Here is a 23,644-nt window from a genome sequence, read left to right as displayed (position 1 = left end):
TTCTTCTGTAAAATGAGCTGTTTAGTCCCCTGAAAGGACACAATATAATAAAAGAGAGCTAGGAAGAATGGAACTTTTAGGCTTAAGGATAGCTGCTGAGTTATTATACATTTTATATGCCAATTATAGTGTAACTATATTTTGTGATGATAAAAAATTATGATGATGATTTCCTAGGATTTGCCTGAACACTTTGAGGATAACATGGAGCTGTGGATGAAGAATTTCCTGATTCTCTTAACAATTGACAACAAGACACTGGAATCTGAGGTGTGCTTTTTCACATTGTGTACCACATGCAAAAGAATCTGTAGATATACAATTTATCATAGTTGCAATTACATGTGTTTTACTTATTTTTGGTGGGGTGATAGAAAATCCAAGCAAGTTTGTTCCTCAGATTTCTTCCAACTTATTAAAACCGGTTGCTCTGTTTATCAGGAAAGCGAAGAAGCTGGATCCCTGGAGCTTGTCAAGTCCCAGATCTGTGACAATGTTGGCCTTTATGCTCAGAAATATGATGAGGAATTTGAGGTAGATAATGATTACTGTATGGGGTGAACATTTCTAAAGGCACCCACTTTATAAGGTACCAGTTTTGTTTCCTTTTTTTCTGATTACTTGTGTGTCTGTTTGCTTGTTTGTTGATTTTTTCTCTCTTTTGTCGGCCCATCTGTCTTACCGTCAACCCACCCCTTTCTCTGTTGTCCATCTGTCTGTCTGTTAAAATGTTGGCATTGTAACAGACATATAGTCACATATAGTTGTCTGTTGGCTTATCATATTTTTTACCCCATTTGCCTTTGTTGTAGACCTACCTCCCAAAGTTTGTGGATGCCATTTGGCATTTGCTGCTTTCCACAAGTAACAACATCAAGCATGACCTGGTAAGAGATTACATTGTGACATGGATTTAACAAATAGGAAAAGGGTCATAGCCTGGGGGGGTACTCCGATATCAAACGGACGGGGATCATCGTCGGGATTTTTTTTTAAACAACCCTAAAAGATACTTAAGTGGACGTGCTTAGGCATGAATTTATTCCTTAAAAGATACCTTAAACAAACGTTAATAATTTGTAATAAAAACGTTTAAAACTGACTCTAATGGAAGAAATTCATCAGATTCTTCTGGTTCTTCACAGATTTGAATAAGCATAGTCATTCAGCACTCCATTACATATCATAACAAAACTGATAATTATGTGTAACTAGAACATGATTTCTCGAGGTCGATATAAAGTTTAGCTGTCAGAACAAGTTTAGCGACATAACAAGTTTATGTGTCATACGATGTTTCGGCGTTAGGGTAGTTTTTACTTTTAGTGATGTCATTGATGACGTCATGTGACCATCTCATTGCACCCCACTTGAAACATACATGACACCTACCAAGTTTGGTTGTCATACGATGTTCCTTTAATGAAATATAGATATTTTTTATTTTGATGACGTCAGAATATTTTTGCTTCCAGTGACGTCACTGATGACGTCACAATCACGTGACTATATCGGTGCACCCCCTTGACACCTTCATGACGCATACAAAGATTGTTTGTCATATGACGTTTCTTTCATAAGATATGAATATTTTGTTCTTAAATAAATCGAAATAGTTTTGCTTTTAGTGACTTCATCGAAGACGTCACAAATCACCTGACCAAATTTTTGCACCCCCCTTGACACAAACATGACACCTGCCAAGTTTGGTTGTAAAACAATGTTTCTTTCAAGAGATATTAGTGTCCTTGATTTTCATCACTTTTTTTTCTTTTAGTGACGTCATGGATGACGTAATCAAATTGTTGCACCCCCCTTGACACCTACATACCACCTACCGTGTATGGTTGCAATACGATTTCCTTTGTGAAATATAAATATTTTTTTATGACATCAGCATATTTTTGCTTTCAGTAACATCATTTATCAAGTCACTATCATGTGACTATATTGGTGCACCCCCCTTGACACATACATGACACATACCAAGTTGGGTTGTCATATGATGTTTCGTTTAGGAGATATGAATATAGATATGAAATCGGGATAGTTTTGCTTAAAGTGACGTCATCAATGACGTCACACATCACATGACCATATCTTGTCACCGCCCTTGACACATACATGACACCTACTAAGTTTGGTTGTTATACAATGTTTCATTCCTAAGATATGTTTTTTATTTTGATGACGTCAGCATATTTTGCTTCTAGTCACAATCACCTGACCATATTGAAGCACCCCCCTTGACACCAACATGACAACTACCAAGTTTGGTTGTGAAACAATGTTTCAAGAGATATGAATGTTTTTTATTTTAATCACGTTTTTTGCTTTTAGTGACGTCATCGATGACGTCACACAACACGTGACCATATTGTTGCACCCCCTTGACACCTACATGGCACCTACCGAGTTTGGTTGCCATATGGTGTTTCCTTCGTGAAATATGAATATTTTTTATTTTGATGATGTCAGCATATTCTTTGCTTCTAGTGACGTCATCGACGACGTCACAAATCATGTGACCACAGTTTTGCACCTCCCTTGACACATACATGACACCTGCCAAGTTTGGTTGTCATACCATGCTTTTAAGGGACGGACGGATATCGTGGCACGAAAGCTCAAGTTAATTGGGTTACCTGTATTTCTTTTGTATACCACTTTTTCTTAGGTATGGGGCTCCGCTATAAATAAATTACCAGTAGCGGCATTGCTGTGCCCTCCCCCCAATTTTTTTAAACATCAATTCAAAGTGTTTGTATATCAATTCAAAGTTTTTGTATCAATAAGTTAGCTCTTAGATTAGTTTTCTTGATTGTAATCTGCTTAGCCCTAACTGCGCATGTTTTTTTGTGTGATGTTTGCAGCTGGTCAGTAATGCCATCCAATTCCTGGCTTCTGTATCAGAAAGACCAAACTACAAGCAACTGTTTGAAGATCAGGCAACACTGCAGAGCATTTGTGAGAAAGTCATTGTTCCTAACATGGAGTTCAGAGGTTTGTTTTGCAGTAGTAGTAGTAGTAGTAGGGGTTTGAAGCAAATGTGTAATTGAAGCAGAATAATGATGTTTTTCCTTTAGACTATAGTAAACGCAGCATCATTCAACTCTTTTTTTGTAGATGAGGATGAAGAAGTTTTTGAAGACAACCCTGAAGAATACATCAGACGAGATATTGAAGGCTCAGGTGAAGAAAAATTTTCTTTTATCGTCCACACCTCTAAACCTGTTATCTAGTCTGGCTTCATCATGGTTATAAGGGCTTTCTGATTGATACTGTTATGATCATTAATTACAAGTAATAATTATAGAAATAATATGCCTTTTTAACTAATGATATTAATCATTGCCTGCTACTTCCTCCCTTCCTATGTACTTCTCCATGCTTGATGGACATTCTTGGCTTCACAGTCTGCCACACATCTTATAATTCTCTTGCTCCCTTACCTTCTTCGTGTTCTTTAGTCCACAGTGTTTTCTCCTTCAGACTGCTATTAACTTACAGTATATCAGTCAGTTAGTCAGTCAGACAGACAGTCAGTCAGTCAGTAATCTTTGTAATCTTTGAAATGCCTGATCTTTTGATATTGGAACAAATGTGGTGCATAAAATATTATGCCACTGCTAATGATATTCCTCATGGACCCTGGAGTGTACTCACAAATGTCCAACTTGTAGATGTTGACACAAGGCGTCGTGCGGCATGTGACCTTGTCAGAGGTCTGTCCAAGTTCCATGAGCAACCTGTTATTGCGATTTTTCATCATTACGTCATGGCATTGCTGGAGGTAAAGATTATCTTCAATATATTCAGTAAACAGTGGTTATTTGCCAGGTGGGAGGTCTGTATCGTGAAATACAGTGACCAAGGTCTTGAAAATGCTGGCCGAGGCCGAAAACATACTTTGAGCAAGCAGCGCGGACCTAGGGCAGATATAGGAATCTCTGGACCGCTCAGTCAGAATGCAGGATTCGTTACTGTGACCACTAAAAAAAAACATATTATTTATCCAGGGCATCTTACAGGGTGCGAAGGTACAGATCCGCACAATATGGCAATTTCTGCAACTTCGGCTAATTTTCCGCACAATCTGTTTTTCTTTTTTACAAAACTGTACATAAAATGTGCTCAAACCTTCTTTGTGGAGCTTATCTTGATCTTGGGCAACATAATATAGCAACAAATAACCACAATTCTTGAACAAAGAACGAATTGCTTTATGTTCTATCCTTTAACCGATTTATAATTTGGTGTTTCTTGTAACTACCCAAAATAGCCTACGTCCTAGCCTCGTTTCTAGATTTATCTGTTCATTACCAATCAATGCATTATGTGTTAGTGGGAAAACTGAAAAAAAAAGCTTTTTTATTTTTTTGCTGAATGAATGCTGTGCACACTGTTTTTCTGAAATGGATAGATAGAAAAAGGGACCTGAATCTTGCTGAGCCAAAAAGACAATTCTAAACAAGAAACTGTCAAAACGGCATTCTAATGTACGTCTGAACCCCAGCTGGAAAAGGTAAAAGTCTGTCAAGAATGGCTACGAGCTTGTACAGCTGCTAACATTTCACTGAACAAGTCAGATAACGTGCATCTACGAACATTTCTGAACACAAGAATGGTATATTGGAGGTGCGATCCGACCTGGTAAAAATTCAATGTGGTGTTGATTAGGGCTGGTAGAAAAAATGTTTCTTTACAGCGCTTAAAATGTTAAAAAGTTATGGTTTGTACAAAACTTAATAAATCACTGCTTCCTGACTGATCAACCTTTTTCAGTTGTGGTAATCTGGCAAAAATCAAAACAGCAAGGTTTTATCTTTACCATTATATTTGAGGCTTCTGCCTCTTCATCAGTGTCTAAAAGCAACTGAAAGATTGAGCGCAGGTAAAAATTCATCACTGGGATATAAGCATAGGTATCTCGCGCAGTTAGAAAGTTTTCAGAATACTTTTCAGGGTTTTCAGAATGTTTTACTGTGATTTCGATAATGGCGCCTGCAAGAATTCTCATTCAAAATCTTGTGCAGGTTGATGTCATACCTCCCAACCAATCAAAAACGTTTGTCCGACAGATGTAACGCTTATAATAGTAATAATAAAACCTTGCTGTTTTAATTTTTGACAGATTGCCACAACTGAAAAAGGTTAATCAGTCAGGAAGCAGTGACCTAGTAGGTTTTGTACAAACCATAGCTTTTTAACTGCTTTTAAAGTCATGATTTTTCAGTGCTGAATACGTGTGTGCTAATTGTGCCCATTATAAATGTAATGTACTAGAGATTCTCGACATAATTTAGCACGGTTTTGTTGTGTTGCAATTACAGAGAATGGTGTATTTTTAATCAGGCCCATAGCCAAGGGGGGTCCGAGGGGTTTGGCCAACCCCCCCCCCCCCCCCCCCCCACCCGGCTTGAAAGTCCGTTCAGAGTAAACAAAAAAATATAACTGGCTGGATATACTGTTCACATCAATGTGTCTTTAAAATTACTATAAAAATATTTTTATAATAATTATCTTTATTATTATCGCTATATGTTAAAAAGCACTCTATTAATACCTTTTTAAATACAATTGAATTTATTTGAAGTATTAACTGCCTAATCTTCTAATGTAGTAAGGCGAGGAGAGGGGTATACAGGAAATTTGGTCCACTCAAATGAAAAAACGAACCACCCCGCTCAAAATCCTGGTTACGGGCCTGTTAATCGAGTTATGATCTGCATAACAAAGGCTCAGAAGCAATAATAAAGAAATATAATTAGCTGTAGCACTGTTTTTATTAAAGTAAAGAGACTGAGGTCTACAGATACCACTCGATCTATCTTCCTTTCTCCTGCAAATTAATGGGAAATTCATTATTTAACACAGCTACATTGCGGAAAATAAATATACCTTGACTTGTTGTTTCTGTTCTTTGTTATTTTCTCCTACTAACGATGATTATATCTTTCACAAATTTATACATAACACATACCTTACAATTCCAGAAGAAGAAAAAAATTAAAATCATTTAAAGCTCACGAAATTTCCCCTTTTTTCCGCAAAATTTGTCGTTTATTCTGCACAATTTGCTTTCAAATTTCTGCACAATTTGTCTTTTTTTCTGCACCCTGTCAGATGCCCTGTTTATCAAGGGACCCTACAAACATACAGTGAAAGCTTGCTACAGTATAAATAACTTCAGCCATTAACAACAGCCTGCAATAATCTCTTTTATCAGCAATATCAGACAACAAAGGAACAAAACTGGAGAGCCAAAGATGCTGCCATATTCCTTGTTACATCTCTTGCTTCTAAAAAGCAAACTGCAAAGGTTGGTGTGTCAGCTTGTTAAAAGTATACTGTACTGTAATGATGTGACATTTGTAATGCATGTCCTGTCACTTCCTACTCACACTTCCCCACACATACTGTATATAGACAGACTTGCATATTATGTCACTTCAAATATCTACTATTTTATTCTCACATTGAATTGAAATAACAAATGATAATCTGAAAAGCATTATATCTGTTCTTTAGGCTTTGTTTCTAAAATCACAATTTTTTAGAAATTTCTTAACAGCTGATTGTTGTCTCCTGTATGTCTTATGTGCTTTTTGCAACTCCAACAAATATTTTAATATTTGTTGGAATATTTGTTATTAAAATAACCTTACCTTCCAATTTAGCATGGGACAACAAAAGCAAGTGAGCACTTTGACCTCCATGACTTCTACACAAAGTACATTCTTCCTGAGCTGCAAGTCAAGAACTGTGAGTGATATCAAATTGATTTGTAATGTTTTCTAGTTTTCATCCTATTCTGTCTTGTGAGCAGCAACTCTTGCATTCATCACACTATTAGATTGTACTCTAAAATTGGGTAGTTTAACAGTAACTCTGCTAACTAAGTCTGTATTAAGACTTCTTCAGGGACAAGACTAAATAAGTGGAAGGTTACAAGCTAGGTTTTACATCAAATACAGGTGGCACAAGATGCAGAGTTTGACAGTACTGTAGGTTGTCTTTATTTTGCAATAAAGACCTCTTTTAATCTTGAAAAAAGGGTTTTACACACATTTCCCTCTACTGTATTTAGCAGTATGCCTGACTTTACCCTTTTATTGTCTCCTAGTGGATGAACATCCTGTTTTGAAGGCTGATGCTATCAAATATGTCATAACCTTTAGAAGCATGGTATGTAAATGGAAGTTTTTCTACAAAAAGCCCAAATAAGTCTTGTTTGTGAACAGGAAGAATGAAAACAATATACCAAAAACTGGAATTCGACTCTGCCAAATTTTAGTCTAAGACTCCTTCAGGGCAGACTCAAATTCTGCCCTAGAAGAAGCCCATTAAAGACAAAAATTTGGCCGAGTCAAATTCCAGTTTTTGGTGTATTGCTACACACACCTTGATACACACTGGAAAACACCTTTGGGTCACAAAATATTTCCTTACCAACAGGATGTCCCAGTGGTATCCAATGATTAGAGAATCATCAACTAGCAACTGCCTCAAGTCACTTAAGCAAATGGTTGCCAAATATTCCAGGATGCTTACAGTACATAATGGCAGTCATAAGAAAATCTTATTGTAAATGTTTTGTCCTTACATTAGTCCTTACCTTATATACTATCGTACCTACATTAGTATCTTTGTGCTTTTTTTATAGCTGACACGCGAGATGATTGTTGGTGTAGTCCCTATCTTGGTAGACCACTTAGCTGCCAAGAGTATAGTAGTACATAGTTATGCTGCATATTGCCTGGATAGACTGTTCACACTGAAGAACCCTGCTGGAGGGCCACTGTAAGCTATTACAAAATGTCATATATTTTGACCAGTTGATATCTAGATATTTTTGCTTCCTCAAAAATTTTCTTTCACTACTATCCTGTCAGATATGAAATAGCCGGTCCCTTAGTAATAACATTTCAAAAGGTTTTTACATCCAACATATTAACATTTATTTATTTATTTATTTATTTATTTATTTATTTATTTATTTATTTATTTATTTATTTATTTATTTATTTATTTATTTATTTATTTATTTATTTAACAATATTTTTTTAGTGCCTGTGAATAGGAAAAAAAACTTCATGTACTGCATGACCCTGTTACGGTTTTGTATCCCCATGCAACAGGATTACCAAGGAAGAGGTAAAACCATGCATGGAGAAACTCCTGACTAATCTATTCAACGCTCTTACCGTCCAAGGCTCTGAGGAGAATGAATACATAATGAAAGGTACATTTCCACTTGATGAATAATGTCACCATTGTCTTCTTACCACGACTCTAAGCTGGAAACCAAACAGTCACCTTTTGTGACTATTTTGCAAAATGCGAACAAAAAATTTCCAGCAACAAACAAACATCTGAAAATTGGGGTTGCTTTGGCTACTGAACACTTTTAAGTGTATGATTGTTGCAGAATATTTATCACCTGAGCTCGCATGCAAACAGTGTTTGTATGAACTTCATAAACACTTTCCCATTTAAAAATGTACTTTCCCACTTAAATGTGTACTTTTGCGAGAGCGTTGTTTTCACGTCCTCAAAACGCGGGTCAACCAATCAGAGACCGTCACTTCAATAGCCTTAATTGCACGCGTCTGGAGAACGCCAGTCAACCAATGGAATGATCTTGAAATTCGAGCCCTCATGATTCTGCGTTCGTCGACGCGACTTGACCAATCACACTGAATCATTCGTATCCCACAAAAAGGTCAATACAAACAGCCTTCTGTCAACAGATGCAGATTGCCGGTGATAACGATAATTAACGCGGAATTGGGGTCAGGAGAGATCAAATCGAGAAGTTTGTTTTAGAATGAAAGCAGTAGCCTTACATCTTCAAAACTACATATAGTACTCGAACTTTAAAAACAAGCTATTTCTAAAACCAACACCAAGGAAACTCTAATTGGCTTACCCTAGTAATGACTTTTTTCTTCTTTGCACAGCTCTCTCAGGATTTCTTTTTGCTATACCAAATATGTCATGTCTTTATGTGAACAATTCACCAGTGGATATTTTTATTGTACCCATGTCGGATTTACCATACTTGATCGCAATGAACCGAAGACTTGTGATGGCGCGAAACGAAATTGGCGCCCTTTTAGTCCCGTAGCTTGGCTTCGATCCCGGCTGTATCTAGACCAAATTTGTTTGCTATCCAAATCAAATATTGATCTTTTTGCCCTCCGTTCCATCCAAGAATGACCCATTCGTATTTTTCTTCTTTTAAAAAGACGCAGGAGAGAAACCTACTAGCTCAAACTGCATATGATGCCTTGTAACACGAGATCGCAGGGTATGGAATAGATTGATAAACAATTTGCTGTTGTTGCAATCAAATATTGACAGATTCGGATTATACAGCAAATCAAAACGCAGTAAGTGCGTTTTCAAACGCAGAACGTGCATTCTGTAGTATAGGTGAACTCGAAAAATGCCATCGTGTTTCGAAGCAATCACATCCGAAAAACCCCTTTGATAAAGCGTATTAATACCTCTAACTATTGAAACATCCCACTGAAACATGAGAGAGGAAGCATGTATACAACAGAATCATTTTATCACAAGCAGAACGGATAAAAGCCAATCACATTCCCAATCAGTGCGTTTGTAGACGCAGCGAGTGGCTAGGATCGAGTTACAGAGACATGGAAAGCCGGCAAAAATATTAGTGTACTATGTATCTATTTCTAAAGTGACAAGCGCGTTTTCTTACTTTTTAGTCAAGCACGAAAATTGTTTCGTTTATTTCACAGAGATCGGACATAGCTATGCGTTATATTTACTTGTCGATAGACACTCAAGAGTAGACTTTGAAAACAAACCGGAAAGTTTGCGTTCTAAAGACGCAGGCTAGTCAATAGGGATCCGTCAATAGTGTAAAAAATCTTATTTTCGGTACGAGAAACACATTATGGCGCTTGTAATTGCTTGTAAGAAGTCGAGACAACTTTCTTATTCAAACATCAAAAGCAAGCTGGATAAGCAGAATTTCTTGATGCAACACACACTAGATAACTCAGATATGGAGTCCAGGACTCCCCAACATCCGGTTTATCCCCAGAGCGTATTGTTGACAGTTTATTGGCAAAGTATATATGATGAATGGTTAAACAAGGCGACAGGAACAGAGCTTGATAATAAATCACGAAATTTATTATAATTTGGCTGAAAGTGCCTTGTTTTTACGACGCGCTTTCCATATTTGACTAGAATACCCGGCCAAGTTACGTTGCGTAACCTAACCTGCTACCAACGCGCTTTTATGTGCTTTACAAACAAATGAAGTAATACTGATCTAGTGGTGTTTAGAGTTTTGAGGCGGTATAATATTTTACCGGCTTTCCATACCTATCGGTACAATCGACCTCATGCTCGCATGGATATATCTCGGCCGTTGCGTTATCGAACGCACTAACAGACATGCGATTGGTTTTATCCTTTCTAAAGGGATACAATTACTTGACACAGATATTTATACCCTGCTTATATACTCAAGCTCCCCAAATACTATTAATGTGAAATGATAAGGTTTCCTAAAAATACAGACAAAAGTGCTAAATAAAATAAATTGTAGTCCACTGCTTTCAGAATGTAAACCCAAGATGGTGACATTAATAATATAGGAAATATTGTGACATAAGTGTGGGAAATACCAACTTTTACCCAATATAAAGCACACCAACAGCACGTAACTACATAACAAGTTTTACAGACGTGATTCAACTAATATCAGCTTGCTTTTGATGTTTGTATAAGAAAGTTGTATCAACTTCTTGCAAGCAATCACAAGCGCCATAATGTGTTTCTCGTACCGAAAATTAGATTCTTTTACACTATTGACTAGCCTGCGTCTTTAGAACGCACACTTTACGGTTTGTTTTTAAAGTCTACTCTTGAGTGTCTATCGACAAGTAAATATAACGCATAGCTATGTCCGATCTCTGTGAAATAAACGAAACAATTTTCGTGCTTGACTAAAAAGTAAGAAAACGCGCTTGTCACTTTAGAAATAGATACATAGTACACTAATATTTTTGCCGGCTTTCCATGTCTCTGTAACTCGATCCTAGCCACTCGCTGCGTCTACAAACGCACTGACTGGGAATGCGATTGGCTTTTATCCGTTCTGCTTGTGATAAAATGATTCTGTTGTATACATGCTTCCTCTCTCATGTTTCAGTGGGATGTTTCAATAGTTAGAGGTATTAATACGCTTTATCAAAGGGGTTTTTCGGATGTGATTGCTTCGAAACACGATGGCATAGGCTAAATTCTTTTAAACAGATTATTTGTTCAAATCTTTTGATTTTTCTCTAGAATTATATTATGTGCATCGAATTGCGCTCTTTTGCTCGACTGGTGCTTGGAATGCTTGTGTACCAAGAGCAAAGCTCCCTAGCTCGGGCCTTATCTCCTAGCTTACAAGATAGCAGTTTTTTAATCATATCATATGACCACCAACAGAGAGCTCAACCTTTGGTGCTCCATCTGTCCCGGAGTCGGGTGCTTTCCCAAAGCACATAACTAGACGTAAATCAACTTATAACAGCTTGCTTTTGATGTTTGAATATGAAAGTTGTATCAACCTCGTCTTCTAACAACCAATTACAAGCGCCATGTGTTTCTCGTTCCGAAAATTAGATTCTTTCACACTATTGACTAGCCTGCGTCTTTAAAACGCACACTTTCCGGTTTGTTTTCAAAGCCTACTCTTGAGTGTCTATCGACAAGAAAAAATAACGCATAGCTATGTCCGATCTCTGTGAAATGAACAAAACATTTTGCGTGCTTGACTTACAAAGTAAGAAAACGATATATTGTTTAAAGGCTAGTCACTTTAGATACATAGAACACTAAAATTTTTACCGGCTTTCCATGCCTATGTATCTTTGTAAATCGATCCTAGACACTCGTTGCGTCTGCAAACGCACTGATTGGGAATGTGATTGGCTTTTTTCGTTCTTCTTGTAATAAAATGATGTTGTTGTATACTATCTTCCTCTTTCACGTTTCGGTGAGATGTTTCAGTAGTTAGAGGTTTGCTTTATTAAAGGGGTTTTCCGTATGTGATTGCTTCGAAACACGATGGTATTTTTCGAGTTCACCTATATTACAGATTGCACGTTCTGCGTTCGAAAACGCACTTTGATTTGCTGTATAATCCGAATCTGTTGAAACAGCAAATTGTTTATCAATTCATTCCATACCCTGAGATCTCGAGTTACACGGCATCATGTGCAGCGTGAGCTAGAAGATTTCTCTCCTGCGTCTTTTTAAAAGAAGAAAAATACGAATGGGTCATTCTTGGATGGAACGGAGGGCAAAAAGATCAATATTTGATTTGGATAGCAAACAAATTTGGTCTAGATACAGCCGGGATCGAAGCCAAGCTACGGGACTAAAAGGGCGCCAATTTCGTTTCGCGCCATCACAAGTCTTTGGTTCATTGCGATCAAGTATGGTTAGTCCGACCTGGGAACACTAAAAATATCCATTTGGTGAAATGTTCACAGAAAGACATGACATATTTGGTATAGCGAAAAGAGATTCTGAGAGAGCTGTGCAAAAAAGAAAATGGTCATTACTAGGGTAAGCCAATTAGAGTTTCCTTGGTGTTGATTTTAGAAATAGCTTGTTTAATGACTTGTTCAAGTTCGAGTACTAAAAGTAGTTTTAAAGATGTAAGGCTACTCCTTTTATTTTCTAAAGTCATCTCCATTTGATCTATTCTGACCCCTAGTCCATGTTAATTATCGTTATCACCGGCAATCTGCATCTGTTGACAGAAGGCTATTTGTATTGACCTTTTTGCCGGATAAGAATGATTCAGTGTGATTGGTCAGGTCGCGTCGAAGAACGCGGAATCACGAGGGCTCAAATTTCAAGATCATTCCATTGGCTGACTGGCGTTCTCCAGACGCGTTGAATTAAGGCTATTAAAGTGACGGTCTCTGATTGGTTGACCCGCGTTTTGAGGACGTGAAAACAACGCTCTCGCAAAAGTACACATTTAAGTGGGAAAGTACATTTTTAAATGGGAAAGTGTTCATAACACTTTTAATTTGAGCTTTTGTTGTGTACGACTAAGATTTGACTAAAACTCAAAACTAATCGCAAAAAATGACGCCTGAGCCGTGCATACTCATGAATCCACCCTCAACAAAATCTTGCTTGTAGGATATGTAGTCATTTTTGCGTCTTTTGTCTCTCGCAGCAATCATGCGCTCTCTGTCCTTGCTCCAAGACACTGTGGTTCCTTATATTGGTGTTGTGGTTGCCAAGCTCAGTGAAAAGCTCACACTTGTTGCTAAGGTACTGAATAGGGTGATCACTTTTTGTGATTTTACGCCTATTTTATTTCTGATTTCTCAAGGCTTTCTTCTATTTAGAACCCCAGCAAGCCGCAGTTTAACCATTACCTGTTTGAGGCTATTTCCTGCGCAATCAAGTAAGTGTATTTATTATCTGTATGACTGAAGTGGCTCTGCCCTATACACACTTGCCACTGCATTGAATTTAATAAAGAAACACTTTTCTGGAAAATGTGCTATTTTTACTCCAAGAAGGTGCTTTATTGTTATACGTTATATGTTATATGTTATACGTGCTACTATGGCCACAAAGACAAGATTTTAAGAGAGTTAGCCAATTAGCTTGAGAGAATCACATGGATAAATGTATCCTTATTGCTGTTATTTATTCTGTTACCCTTTAAAAAAATCGAAAATAGAAAGAAAGAGCTTATCGAGACAATAAAGACAAGGAGGCATAATCATGTGCGCGGTTGTGTAAGGGTGTAAATGTAACTGTCTGGGAAGCAGCTTAGTATGGTAAAATATGCATGGGTAAAACTGCCATACATATTTGCTTCACTTACGTGTATATCATTATTAAATAAATAGATCTCATTTTTGCGTGCGTCTGTCCTCTATTAGATGCACAGATGACGTCAAAGCTTATCATGAACAAAAATTACGCATCCAGACGCAGTCGAGTTGCATGACTGTTGTTCATGACACGCTGTGACTTTTAATATGCATCTATTAGAGGGCAGACACCCCAAAAAAAGAAAACTATTTGTTTTATACAACAATAAAAATGTTTTCTATGCTACATTCTAGTTTTGGTGAGCGTGCGCATGCCATGGGTGCGTGTGTCCTCTGATAACACATGGACCCTTGAGCACACGATTAGACGAGTGTTGTTGGATAAATTAAAGACACTTGAGGGACAATTTTTTATCGTTATGCCATGAATATCGTTATATCGAGATTTTCCCCTATACATTTTACTTTAATTTTGCGGGGACCAAACATTATGATTATTATACCAAATATTGTTATATCGAGGTTCCACTATATTCTATTTTCTAATAGCTGATTACATTACTTTAGTTTGAGTTGATCATGCTTCATAGTGTGACAGGTAGAATCCTTGGTTAATCCATTGTGCTTCCATTTAGAGCGACCTGCAAGTCCAATGTGGCTGCCGTTTCTGGCTTTGAGCAGACACTCTTCCCCATCTTCAGCGAGATGTTAACTCAAGATGTTACTGGTAAAGTGCAGAGCTCCCAATACTATAGACGATCAACGACTTTTTTTTTAATTTAAAGTATATACCTATTTAAAATAAGAATGCACTCGGATAATCAGTGCTTAATGGGTATAAAATAAATAATAAAATAAAAGCGTAAATAAAAACAAATACATAGAAAGCTTCAGCATTCTTGTTTATCTGTTTATGTACCTCTCATATTCACACGGCCTTCAGATACCAGGATTAAGCCATTTAAATGTTACCCATTAACCACTGCGTTTTACGATACATTGATTCGGGGTTGCAACCTTAATTGAAACAGGTGTACAGTATATCTTGCTTGAATTGGACAGCCGATATAATGGATGCTTTGTTTATTGCGCGGGAGCATAAAATGGTGGCGTGTTTCAGGCCCGAAGGTTTCCCATTAAAAGTACAAAATGTATGTTCTGTAGTCAATGGAAGCAACATTTCCCCTTGGCCGCTAAGGATATTTTCAAGTTGCATTTGTCATAGTTTGAGTGGTCAAGAGCTTTTTTAATAGTAATCATCGAAAAAACAACAACAAATAAGCCACCACACCCCCTGTGTTTGGTATTCTTCAACGAGACTTGATGCATGACTAATCTCTACAAATTTGGTGTGGCATATGTGTTATTGTTTTCAGAGAAGCATTTGTGTTCATTCATGCTCTGTTATTTTTTACTACTCTCAATATTTAGCTACAGCATGCCTATCTTTTTATGCCTGTCAACTTAAATTGAGCCTTTAATGTCCCATTATTCTTATCTGTTTTTTGAGGTTCCACAATAGGCCCCTCAATAATTGTTTCTTCAAATCCTGTTCTACCGCGATTATACCGATAGAAATGTCACTGTAATCCCAATGATGTGATTGAAGCTTTCTTTGATTGTTTTTATTTTCCAGAATTTTTACCGTATGTCTTCCAAGTTCTTTCCTTACTGTTGGAAACCAGGCAGGAGGATATCCCTGAGGCATACATGCAACTCTTCCCACTCCTGCTAACTCCTCTTTTGTGGGAGAGAACAGGTAAAGAATCCGAAGATCGACATTTTAAAGGTTTTGGCAGCCCGGAAAATGAATTGAACCAAAAATGGAGGGGGGGGGGGGGGGGGTAGGCAGGAATACAGGAACTCCTGTTCTGTGTGGTTTATAGATTATTTATAAATGGTGGAGAACCCTGCGACATACAGGCAGCACTTTCCTCTTCTGCCAACTTTTCTACTCTTGTTTTTTCTGCATTATTTACGGATAAAACTGCCAAATATTTAGATACACAAACATAAGAAGATTTAACATTGTTTTCTTAAATACTCTTACATATTTTATTACACTTCCTCTTTACACTGTTTGCTTACTCAGTTAATAACCCTCCCCTGACTAGACTACTTACACGCTCTTACATATTTTATAACACTACCTCTTTACACTGTTTGCTTACTTAGGTAATATCCCTCCCCTGACTAGACTTCTGCAGGCGTACATCCAGAAGGGCAGCAAGCACATCGTGGCTGGAAACATGCAGGTGAGATTCAGCCTACACCACAGGTATCCCAAGCTCACAGTGTGTGATCTGATCTGATGTATGATGTATTATTCAGATTTTTTTACATAGTACAATGAACGTCTCATTTGAGCTCTATATGTTTGCTATAAATTCACAACGTAGCGTGATCACACACTGGGCTTGGGATACTTATGCCCACACGTGAATCCCTAAAGTGCAAATCATGTACCTGAGACTCGCTCTAGAGTATAAATAACGACATTAACGTTATGCATTTTGGGGAGGATCAAGGATCTCGAAAAGGGAATGGCCAACAAAAAAAGGAAGATGTTACCTCATCCTTCCCGTTATGATTTGTTGTGTGCCTGGGAACAAGGCTAAGATCTAATTCTTTATCGATTTGTTAGAGTAGGTTTTTATATATGGGAATTACCATAGAAATAGAGCATATTTCTTTAAAAGTGAAAAATTCCTGCAGATCAATTCAGCAGACAAAAAGGCATTTTACATAGAATATCGTGTATAAAATTGTCAAATCCTTTCCCAACTATTAAGTTCTTGTCCCGTCATAGTGTTTGTGCAGCTGATAAGAAATGAAAAAGATGATGCAAGTGTTGCACCCTGTAATAAAAGCAAATTCCAAGACTTCGATACTGAAAGCACTTTCAGCGATTTATATACTGAACATAGCTTGTCTCTGTCCTGTAGGATGCCATCTTGGGCGTCTTCCAGAAGTTAATCGCCTCACGGGCTAACGATCATGAAGGATTCTATCTTCTTGGGTCTATGGTGGAGCATATTGAGCCGTAAGTAGTCAACAGAGCAGCATCAGACATTCCCCAGGTCTGTGTTCGCTTGTGCCGTCAATATAGTGTTATACGTGTGATGTCAATCGACCGTCCCAGAATTGTGTGCTGTAATCAGTCGTCAGCTCTAGACTTACGAAAACGCAATTAGAAATCCTTGATGTTCTAATCTTACGCGTGTGTCTTGCTTTGGGGCTGAGTTTGACATCCCTGCCATGCTAGTTCTTATGCAGTGTTGTGTTCTAGGTCGGGCTTGAAATACATTCCTCTAATTGACCGAGCACGCGGGCCGCATTGGAACTGTTCCGAAAAAAAAATGTGTTGCATTTTTTCTAATAAACCAGTGAGAGCGCACGTAGCATCGTATCTTGTATTATAAATGTTCTTATACGTGTGTTTTGTTTCAGGGCCGGGCTTGACATAGCATTCTCTAATGCTTGTGTTGTTTTATAGGGCCGGCCTTGAGAAGCAAATCAAACAAGTCTTTCTTTTGTTGCTCCAGCGTCTCCAGAGCTCAAAGACAACCAAATATATAAAAGGTATATTTGTATATCTCTTAAGGGACCATTTATCAAACGCTCACCTTTTCCACTTTGCCCTAGTCTCAACTTTCGCCTTTAATTTACTAGATCTTTATCTCTCACAGGATTGTTGGTGTTTCTGTGTCTGTACGTGGTCAAGTATAGCGGGACGATTCTCATAGAGTTGATAGACTCTATACAGGCCAAGTACGTCGCTATCTGAATTTAACGCCTCTCGTTGTTACACACTCGTATCCTCATTCAGCTAGCCCGGAAAAATGTAATGATTTCCCTACCCGGGTTTTTATTTTACAACAAAGTCCTTCAACAATTGTTTTTCTGTATACACTAAGCAAACAAGTAATCTTCTCACGCCCTTTATGCCTATGTTTTTACAAGAAATATTTATAACAACTCTGTTGTTATTGACTTATAGGACTCTATATTCCATATAATCATGTCAATAAACTATCTTTATTTGTGGCATTGTTAATTTGTTTACCCGTATAACCTAGTGAATGAAACGTTTTTGTCCTTGTCCTTTTTCATATCTGGTGGCAGAGAGTTAAAAAAGTAGTCATGTAATATTGTAATAATTTTATACTCTCCTCCGTAAACATTGACATGAGTTGACCTACGCTCCTAAATTTGCTTATTTTAAACTTTATATAACCCATATGCGGGCAAACATTAGAAACAAATGGATAGTCTTTATGTCAATTGTTGTCAATCTCAGGTTATTTGGGATGATCGTCGAGAAATGCTTTGTTCCTGATCTGCAAAAGGTATATCATGCTCCAAATATCCACAAAATCGTTGATTGTACTCACAGAGTCGCTGATTGGTTAACTTTGTCTTTAACACCAGACGAGGAGCCTATTGAGCTTTCTGGAGTATTTTCACATGGATAAGATTAACCCTTTTACACCTTTTACACCAGGTTTCCGGTACTATGGAAAGGAAGATCTGCGCTGTAGGCGTCACCAAGCTGTTGTGTGAACCCACGGCCATGTGGAACACATATCCAGAACTATGGTGAGCTACCCTAGCCTTTCTAGGTCAGAATATGTAAGCTGGTCTAGGAAAGGTGCAGACACGTGGGTGCTTGGTCCAGGAAAGGTGCAGGCACGTGGGTGCTGGGTCCAAGAGAGGTGCAAGCACGTGGGTGCTGGGTCCAAGAGAGGTGCAGGCACGTGGGTGCTGGGTCCAGGAAAGGTGCAGGCACGTGGGTGCTGGGTCCAGGAAAGGTGCAGGCACGTGGGTGCTGGGTCCAAGAGAGGTGCAGGCACGTGGGTGCTGGGTCCAAGAGAGGTGCAGGCACGTGGGTGCTGGGTCCAAGAGAGGTGCAGGCACGTGGGTGCTGGGTCCAAGAGAGGTGCATGCACGTGGGTGCTGGGTCCAAGAAAGGTGCAGACACGTGGTTGCTGGGTCCAAGAGAGGTGCAGGCACGTGGGTGCTGGGTCCAAGAGAGGTGCAGGCACGTGGGTGCTGGGTCCAAGAGAAGTGCAGGCACGTGGGTGCTGGGTCCAAGAGAGGTGCAGGCACGTGGGTGCTGGGTCCAGGAGAGGTGCAGGCACGTGGGTGCTGGGTCCAAGAGAGGTGCAGGCACGTGGGTGCTGGGTCCAAGAGAGGTGTAGGCACGTGGGTGCTGGGTCCAAAAGAGGTGCAGGCACGTGGTTGCTGGGTCCAAGAGAGGTGCAGGCACGTGGGTGCTGGGTCCAAGAGAGGTGCAGGCACGTGGGTGCTGGGTCCAAGAGAGGTGCAGGCACGTGGGTGCTGGGTCCAGGAGAGGTGCAGGCACGTGGGTGCTGGGTCCAAGAGAGGTGCAGGCACGTGGGTGCTGGGTCCAAGAGAGGTGCAGGCACGTGGGTGCTGGGTCCAAGAGAGGTGCAGGCACGTGGTTGCTGGGTCCAAGAGAGGTGCACGCACGTGGGTGCTGGGTCCAAGAAAGGTGCAGGCACGTGGTTTCTGGGTCCAAGAGAGGTGCAGGCACGTGGGGGCTGGGTCCAAGAGAGGTGCAGGCACGTGGGTGCTGGGTCCAAGAGAAGTGCAGGCACGTGGGTGCTGGGTCCAAGAGAGGTGCAGGCACGTGGGTGCTGGGTCCAGGAGAGGTGCAGGCACGTGGGTGCTGGGTCCAAGAGAGGTGCAGGCACGTGGGTGTTGGGTCCAAGAGAGGTGCAGGCACGTGGGTGCTGGGTCCAAGAGAGGTGCAGGCGCGTGGGTGTTGGGTCCAGGAAAGGTGCAGGCACGTGGGTGCTGGGTCCAAGAGAGGTGCAGGCACGTGGGTGCTGGGTCCAAGAGAGGTGCAGGCACGTGGGTGCTGGGTCCAAGAGAGGTGCCGGCACGTGGGTGCTGGGTCCAAGAGAGGTGCAGGCACGTGGGTGCTGGGTCCAAGAGAGGTGCAGGCACGTGGGTGCTGGGTCCAAGAGAGGTGCAGGCACGTGGGTGCACCTTGACCGCCAAGATGGGAATCACTAGATTTTACACATTTTCACGTACTCTCTATTCCTGCGCACCCCAACTCAGCAAATCCTGACTATGCTCCTTGCATGTGTGTCTTAGCGTAAGGGAAGGAATGGCTATGTAACTGCAGTTTAGTTGGGAATGACAAACATATAAACAGGGTGATGAGGGCTAGTCTCATTGCTTTTGTGTATGTTGGCTGTTCCATAGAGTTGTATAAAATGTGTTTGTTATATGAGGAGCGTGCGTGCAGTAACAGTTGAAAGGGTATGGTAACAAACATACAAACAGGTCGATAGTAAAAGCTACGCTAGCTTTCATTGGTCTCGTCATCTATAGGGTCTCCAGGCATATCATAATGTATATGTGTGTATGTTCTTTTTGATAACGAAAAGGGTTAAAAGAGTTCAGGATTGGGATAATGTCACGCAATGTAAAGAATGCGTAACAATTGTTTGCCACAGGGTATCCATGCTGCAGCTGTTGATCCAAGTGTTTGAGCTCCCTGAAGATGACTCTACCCCGGATGACGAGCACTTTATCGATATTGAGGATACACCGGGTATGCTATACATTTCTCTTCAAACTTTAATGCACTCACAGGATAATAATATAAACACAACAGCCATCAAGGTTTATTTCTTAGATATATACAATATCTGCCATGTATATCAACGTAATTAGATTGAAAATGGTACAAAAAAAGCAGTGAAGCTGTGTGCACGTAGGCCTTCTGTGGTTTTGGCCACCCTGTATTTAGCAGTCAACCCCAGAGTCCCCAAAATTCGTCACTCAGCACTCTAACTTAGTGATACTGCTATATGCGGCTTTCCTATATTAAGCGGCCAACTCCCAAAGTCCCGAAATATCATTCACTCGATAAATGAAGGTTATGCTCCTATTTGCCTGTTCTATTGCTACGGTATATTGCAGGGTACCAAACGGCCTACTCACAGCTGGTATTTGCCGGTAAGAAGGAGTCCGATCCTTTCGGCGGGACGGTCCCGAATGCTAAGCTGTACCTTGTGCAGTCCCTAGTTACGCTCTCCCAAGCCTTCCCAGGAAAGGTATGAACGTCCAATCGCTCATTATCGCTAGCTTAGTGAGCGGAGAAGTAGAGGGAAGCATGGACGTAAGATGCTTACTTCGCATGTGAAATTCGGTTCAAGGAGAAGCAAGCGAGGAAAAGAACGGCTCCTTTTCTTCCTTCTTCGGAAAGGAACGGCTCCTTTTCATCCTTCAGAAAGGAACGGCGCATTTTCTCCCTTCACTGCTTTCCTCTCCTCCGGCTGTCTTTTACAACAACGTAAGCTCTAACTTCTCCCCTACTTCTCCGTTTCCTTCGCAAGTGAAAAGCCGGTGAAATGAAGTTAGCATACTTGGTTGTATGTCAAACCAGTGTATGTGACGTTTCGGCCAACGCTCGAAATGCTAGGTATAACTTCCAATGAAAGATATTAAACGTAAATTTGTTGTTGATTAGGGGGATAAAACTCGGCGTCTATTTATGGCCGCCACGATTGCACCGAGGGAGAATGGGGGGGAGGCGAGTTCTTGCACGTTCAAATAAGAAAAGATGTTTTTTTTTTTTTACGCCAAAATCAGCGAGTGAATGCGTGCGAGCAGGGTGACAACAAACGCGAGACACTGTTTTATTCTTTTCCAGATACTACCAAAAATAACTGCTGAGCTCCATGCAGATGCAGTAAAATTCTTGGAAAAGTACCTCCAAGAGACTGGTGCCGCGCTCAGCTGAACAAAGGAAAGGGTGTATCGTGATTGGAGGAAAGAGGTAGAGAGATTTTTTCCTGAAGGAAAATCTGTTTCAACTGATGAATTCTTAGAACGACTTTAAGCAGACTGCGTTAATTGATTATCAAGAGCTGTCGGTGTTTTGGGTCTTGAAGAGTTGTCGCAAAGTTTGCTGGTGAAACCTGTTACTGTCATAGGAAATCAACTCTTCTACCAAAACTACGCTAGGGGGACAAGGCGTCCACACACAGTGCCATGGGGCCAAAGTGTTGCAAAGTGTTGTAGTGGCTACCGCCAGTTAATGTAATCTCGCTGTCAAGTGTGCGCTTTCTTGTAGTTGTTATAAAATGACACAGGAGGACGTGATTAGCAATCGTCAGAGAATAAATTTATTTCATAGAGTCTCTTGTTTACTCTTTAAAAATGCTTGGTCTAGTCATAGCTCAAAATCTCATTACAAGTCATAATAGAAGCATTTACAAGTTACAGTGAATGTTCATTACATAGAGTAGTGATAGAAATCTCAGGCTTATACTACCTTAGCTTTAGATTTATTTTCCAGACATAGCAGTGATAATTAGGAATCTCAGGCATCAATCAAGGCTTAAGATTTATTTTCCAGATGTAGTAGTTCTGATAAGAAATCTCAGGCTTAAACCACCTTGGCTTAAAATTTATTTTCCAGACGTAGTGATAAATAGAAATCTCAGACTTAAACGACCTTGGCTTAAGATTTATTTTCCAGACGTAGTAGTTTTAATAAGAAATATCAGGCTTAAATCACCTTGGCTTAAGATTTATTTCCCAGTAAAAGTAGTAATAGATACATCTCAAAATGACCATTGGATGGACATTGACACAGATACAGACATCCCAAGCAGAATCCCTAGGACGTATCATCTCCCAGATAGCATAACAGTTAAGCCCACCAACTCATACGATCGCTGCCATTCGTTTAACGGCAAGTTAGACATCTCCAGAAATCCTTTGCAGTCCACAAACTGCCGAATATGTCTAATCACGCTCGTGACGTCATCAAACGCCAAGAGAACAGAAAATCCATCAGGATCAGCGTATCCTTCGTTATCCCTGGCGTGCGAATCGTACATAATCCAGCCAGTCGACGTTCGAATAATAGCGATGGTCAGGTTCATGAAGCGGAGTAGAAACTTGTTATAGTATTTCAGTTGCTCAAAGCTGCGTTCCAGGGGGAGATATGGATCGGTACACTCATCCGTCCATGAGCTGACATCCTTGATGATGTCACCACAGCAGACCTCTTTCTGTACGATAAACTGACGATTCCAGACTTTGATCTGAAGGTTTAGTTCGTCGATGAGGAGGGCTGAGCTCTGGGTAAGCTTGACCTCCGTTAGCCGTTTGCTGTGCTCCTTGTCCCCTGTCTTGATCAGAGAGTCAAGGTCTTGTGATGTCCATTTTCTGATGTCCTTGATGCAGGATCTTAGCACCGCAAGGTACGCCATGGTCGCGCACTGCACGCCGGGACAAGCTAGGTCGTACCAGCCTTGATGTCTTGTCCCCCTGGTCAAGAGTTGGCAATACTTGATCTTGTTTGGCTTGGGCGATTGGGTCTTGGAGCTAGATCAAGAAAATCTTACGTTAACGACAGAAGTGAAAATTTTATGGATGGGTATTACAGAGTGATGCAACTGTATTATCAACGCGATCCCTGTGTTCTGATTTGTTTTCAAATGAAGGTTTTGATCTACTCTAATCACTTGCGGAACCAATTTCTTGTCAAAAAACGTAAGGACAACAAGATGAGTCTGAATGCACAGAGATCGGTCAAGAGCCATCGCTTTAAGAAATTATGTGAATAATTCGCGGAAGTCTGTAAAATATGTTAAATTTTCATTTTGAATCCTATAGTCAAATTCATACGCGCGCTCTCATTGGTCAAAACAAAGTGAGACCCTTTGTGGAATTCAATAGTTGAGTGGAATTCAATGAAAGCACAGGTGTACCGCGAAATTTTTCCCAACGCGAATCATATCTTT

At 40.0% G+C, this 23,644-nt stretch overlaps 1 protein-coding gene across 3 annotated transcripts in view; it reads left to right on the top strand.

Moving 5' to 3' along the window:
* Positions 1 to 22,028, top strand: part of LOC5513067 (exportin-2) — a 29,265-nt gene extending 7,237 nt beyond the window's left edge. For all 3 annotated transcript variants that reach the window (XM_001633310.3, XM_032382642.2, XM_032382643.2), the window contains 24 exons: positions 178 to 270; positions 442 to 534; positions 813 to 887; positions 2,874 to 3,003; positions 3,127 to 3,192; positions 3,684 to 3,793; positions 6,230 to 6,322; positions 6,681 to 6,765; positions 7,127 to 7,188; positions 7,667 to 7,803; positions 8,142 to 8,245; positions 13,235 to 13,332; positions 13,410 to 13,468; positions 14,483 to 14,574; positions 15,484 to 15,606; positions 16,023 to 16,102; positions 16,793 to 16,890; positions 17,344 to 17,429; positions 17,537 to 17,618; positions 18,148 to 18,196; positions 18,352 to 18,446; positions 20,339 to 20,436; positions 20,808 to 20,941; positions 21,541 to 22,028. In XM_001633310.3, coding sequence (XP_001633360.2) covers positions 178 to 270; positions 442 to 534; positions 813 to 887; positions 2,874 to 3,003; positions 3,127 to 3,192; positions 3,684 to 3,793; positions 6,230 to 6,322; positions 6,681 to 6,765; positions 7,127 to 7,188; positions 7,667 to 7,803; positions 8,142 to 8,245; positions 13,235 to 13,332; positions 13,410 to 13,468; positions 14,483 to 14,574; positions 15,484 to 15,606; positions 16,023 to 16,102; positions 16,793 to 16,890; positions 17,344 to 17,429; positions 17,537 to 17,618; positions 18,148 to 18,196; positions 18,352 to 18,446; positions 20,339 to 20,436; positions 20,808 to 20,941; positions 21,541 to 21,630 — 2,232 coding nt within the window. In that variant the 3' untranslated portion in view covers positions 21,631 to 22,028. The remainder of the gene's footprint in view (positions 1 to 177; positions 271 to 441; positions 535 to 812; positions 888 to 2,873; positions 3,004 to 3,126; positions 3,193 to 3,683; positions 3,794 to 6,229; positions 6,323 to 6,680; positions 6,766 to 7,126; positions 7,189 to 7,666; positions 7,804 to 8,141; positions 8,246 to 13,234; positions 13,333 to 13,409; positions 13,469 to 14,482; positions 14,575 to 15,483; positions 15,607 to 16,022; positions 16,103 to 16,792; positions 16,891 to 17,343; positions 17,430 to 17,536; positions 17,619 to 18,147; positions 18,197 to 18,351; positions 18,447 to 20,338; positions 20,437 to 20,807; positions 20,942 to 21,540) is intronic.
* The last annotated feature ends 1,616 nt before the right edge of the window (positions 22,029 to 23,644 follow it).

The sequence above is a fragment of the Nematostella vectensis genome, chromosome 4 (assembly GCF_932526225.1).
Source record: "Nematostella vectensis chromosome 4, jaNemVect1.1, whole genome shotgun sequence".
Lineage (NCBI taxonomy): Eukaryota > Metazoa > Cnidaria > Anthozoa > Actiniaria > Edwardsiidae > Nematostella > Nematostella vectensis.
This window is presented reverse-complemented; position numbering and strand designations above follow the sequence as displayed.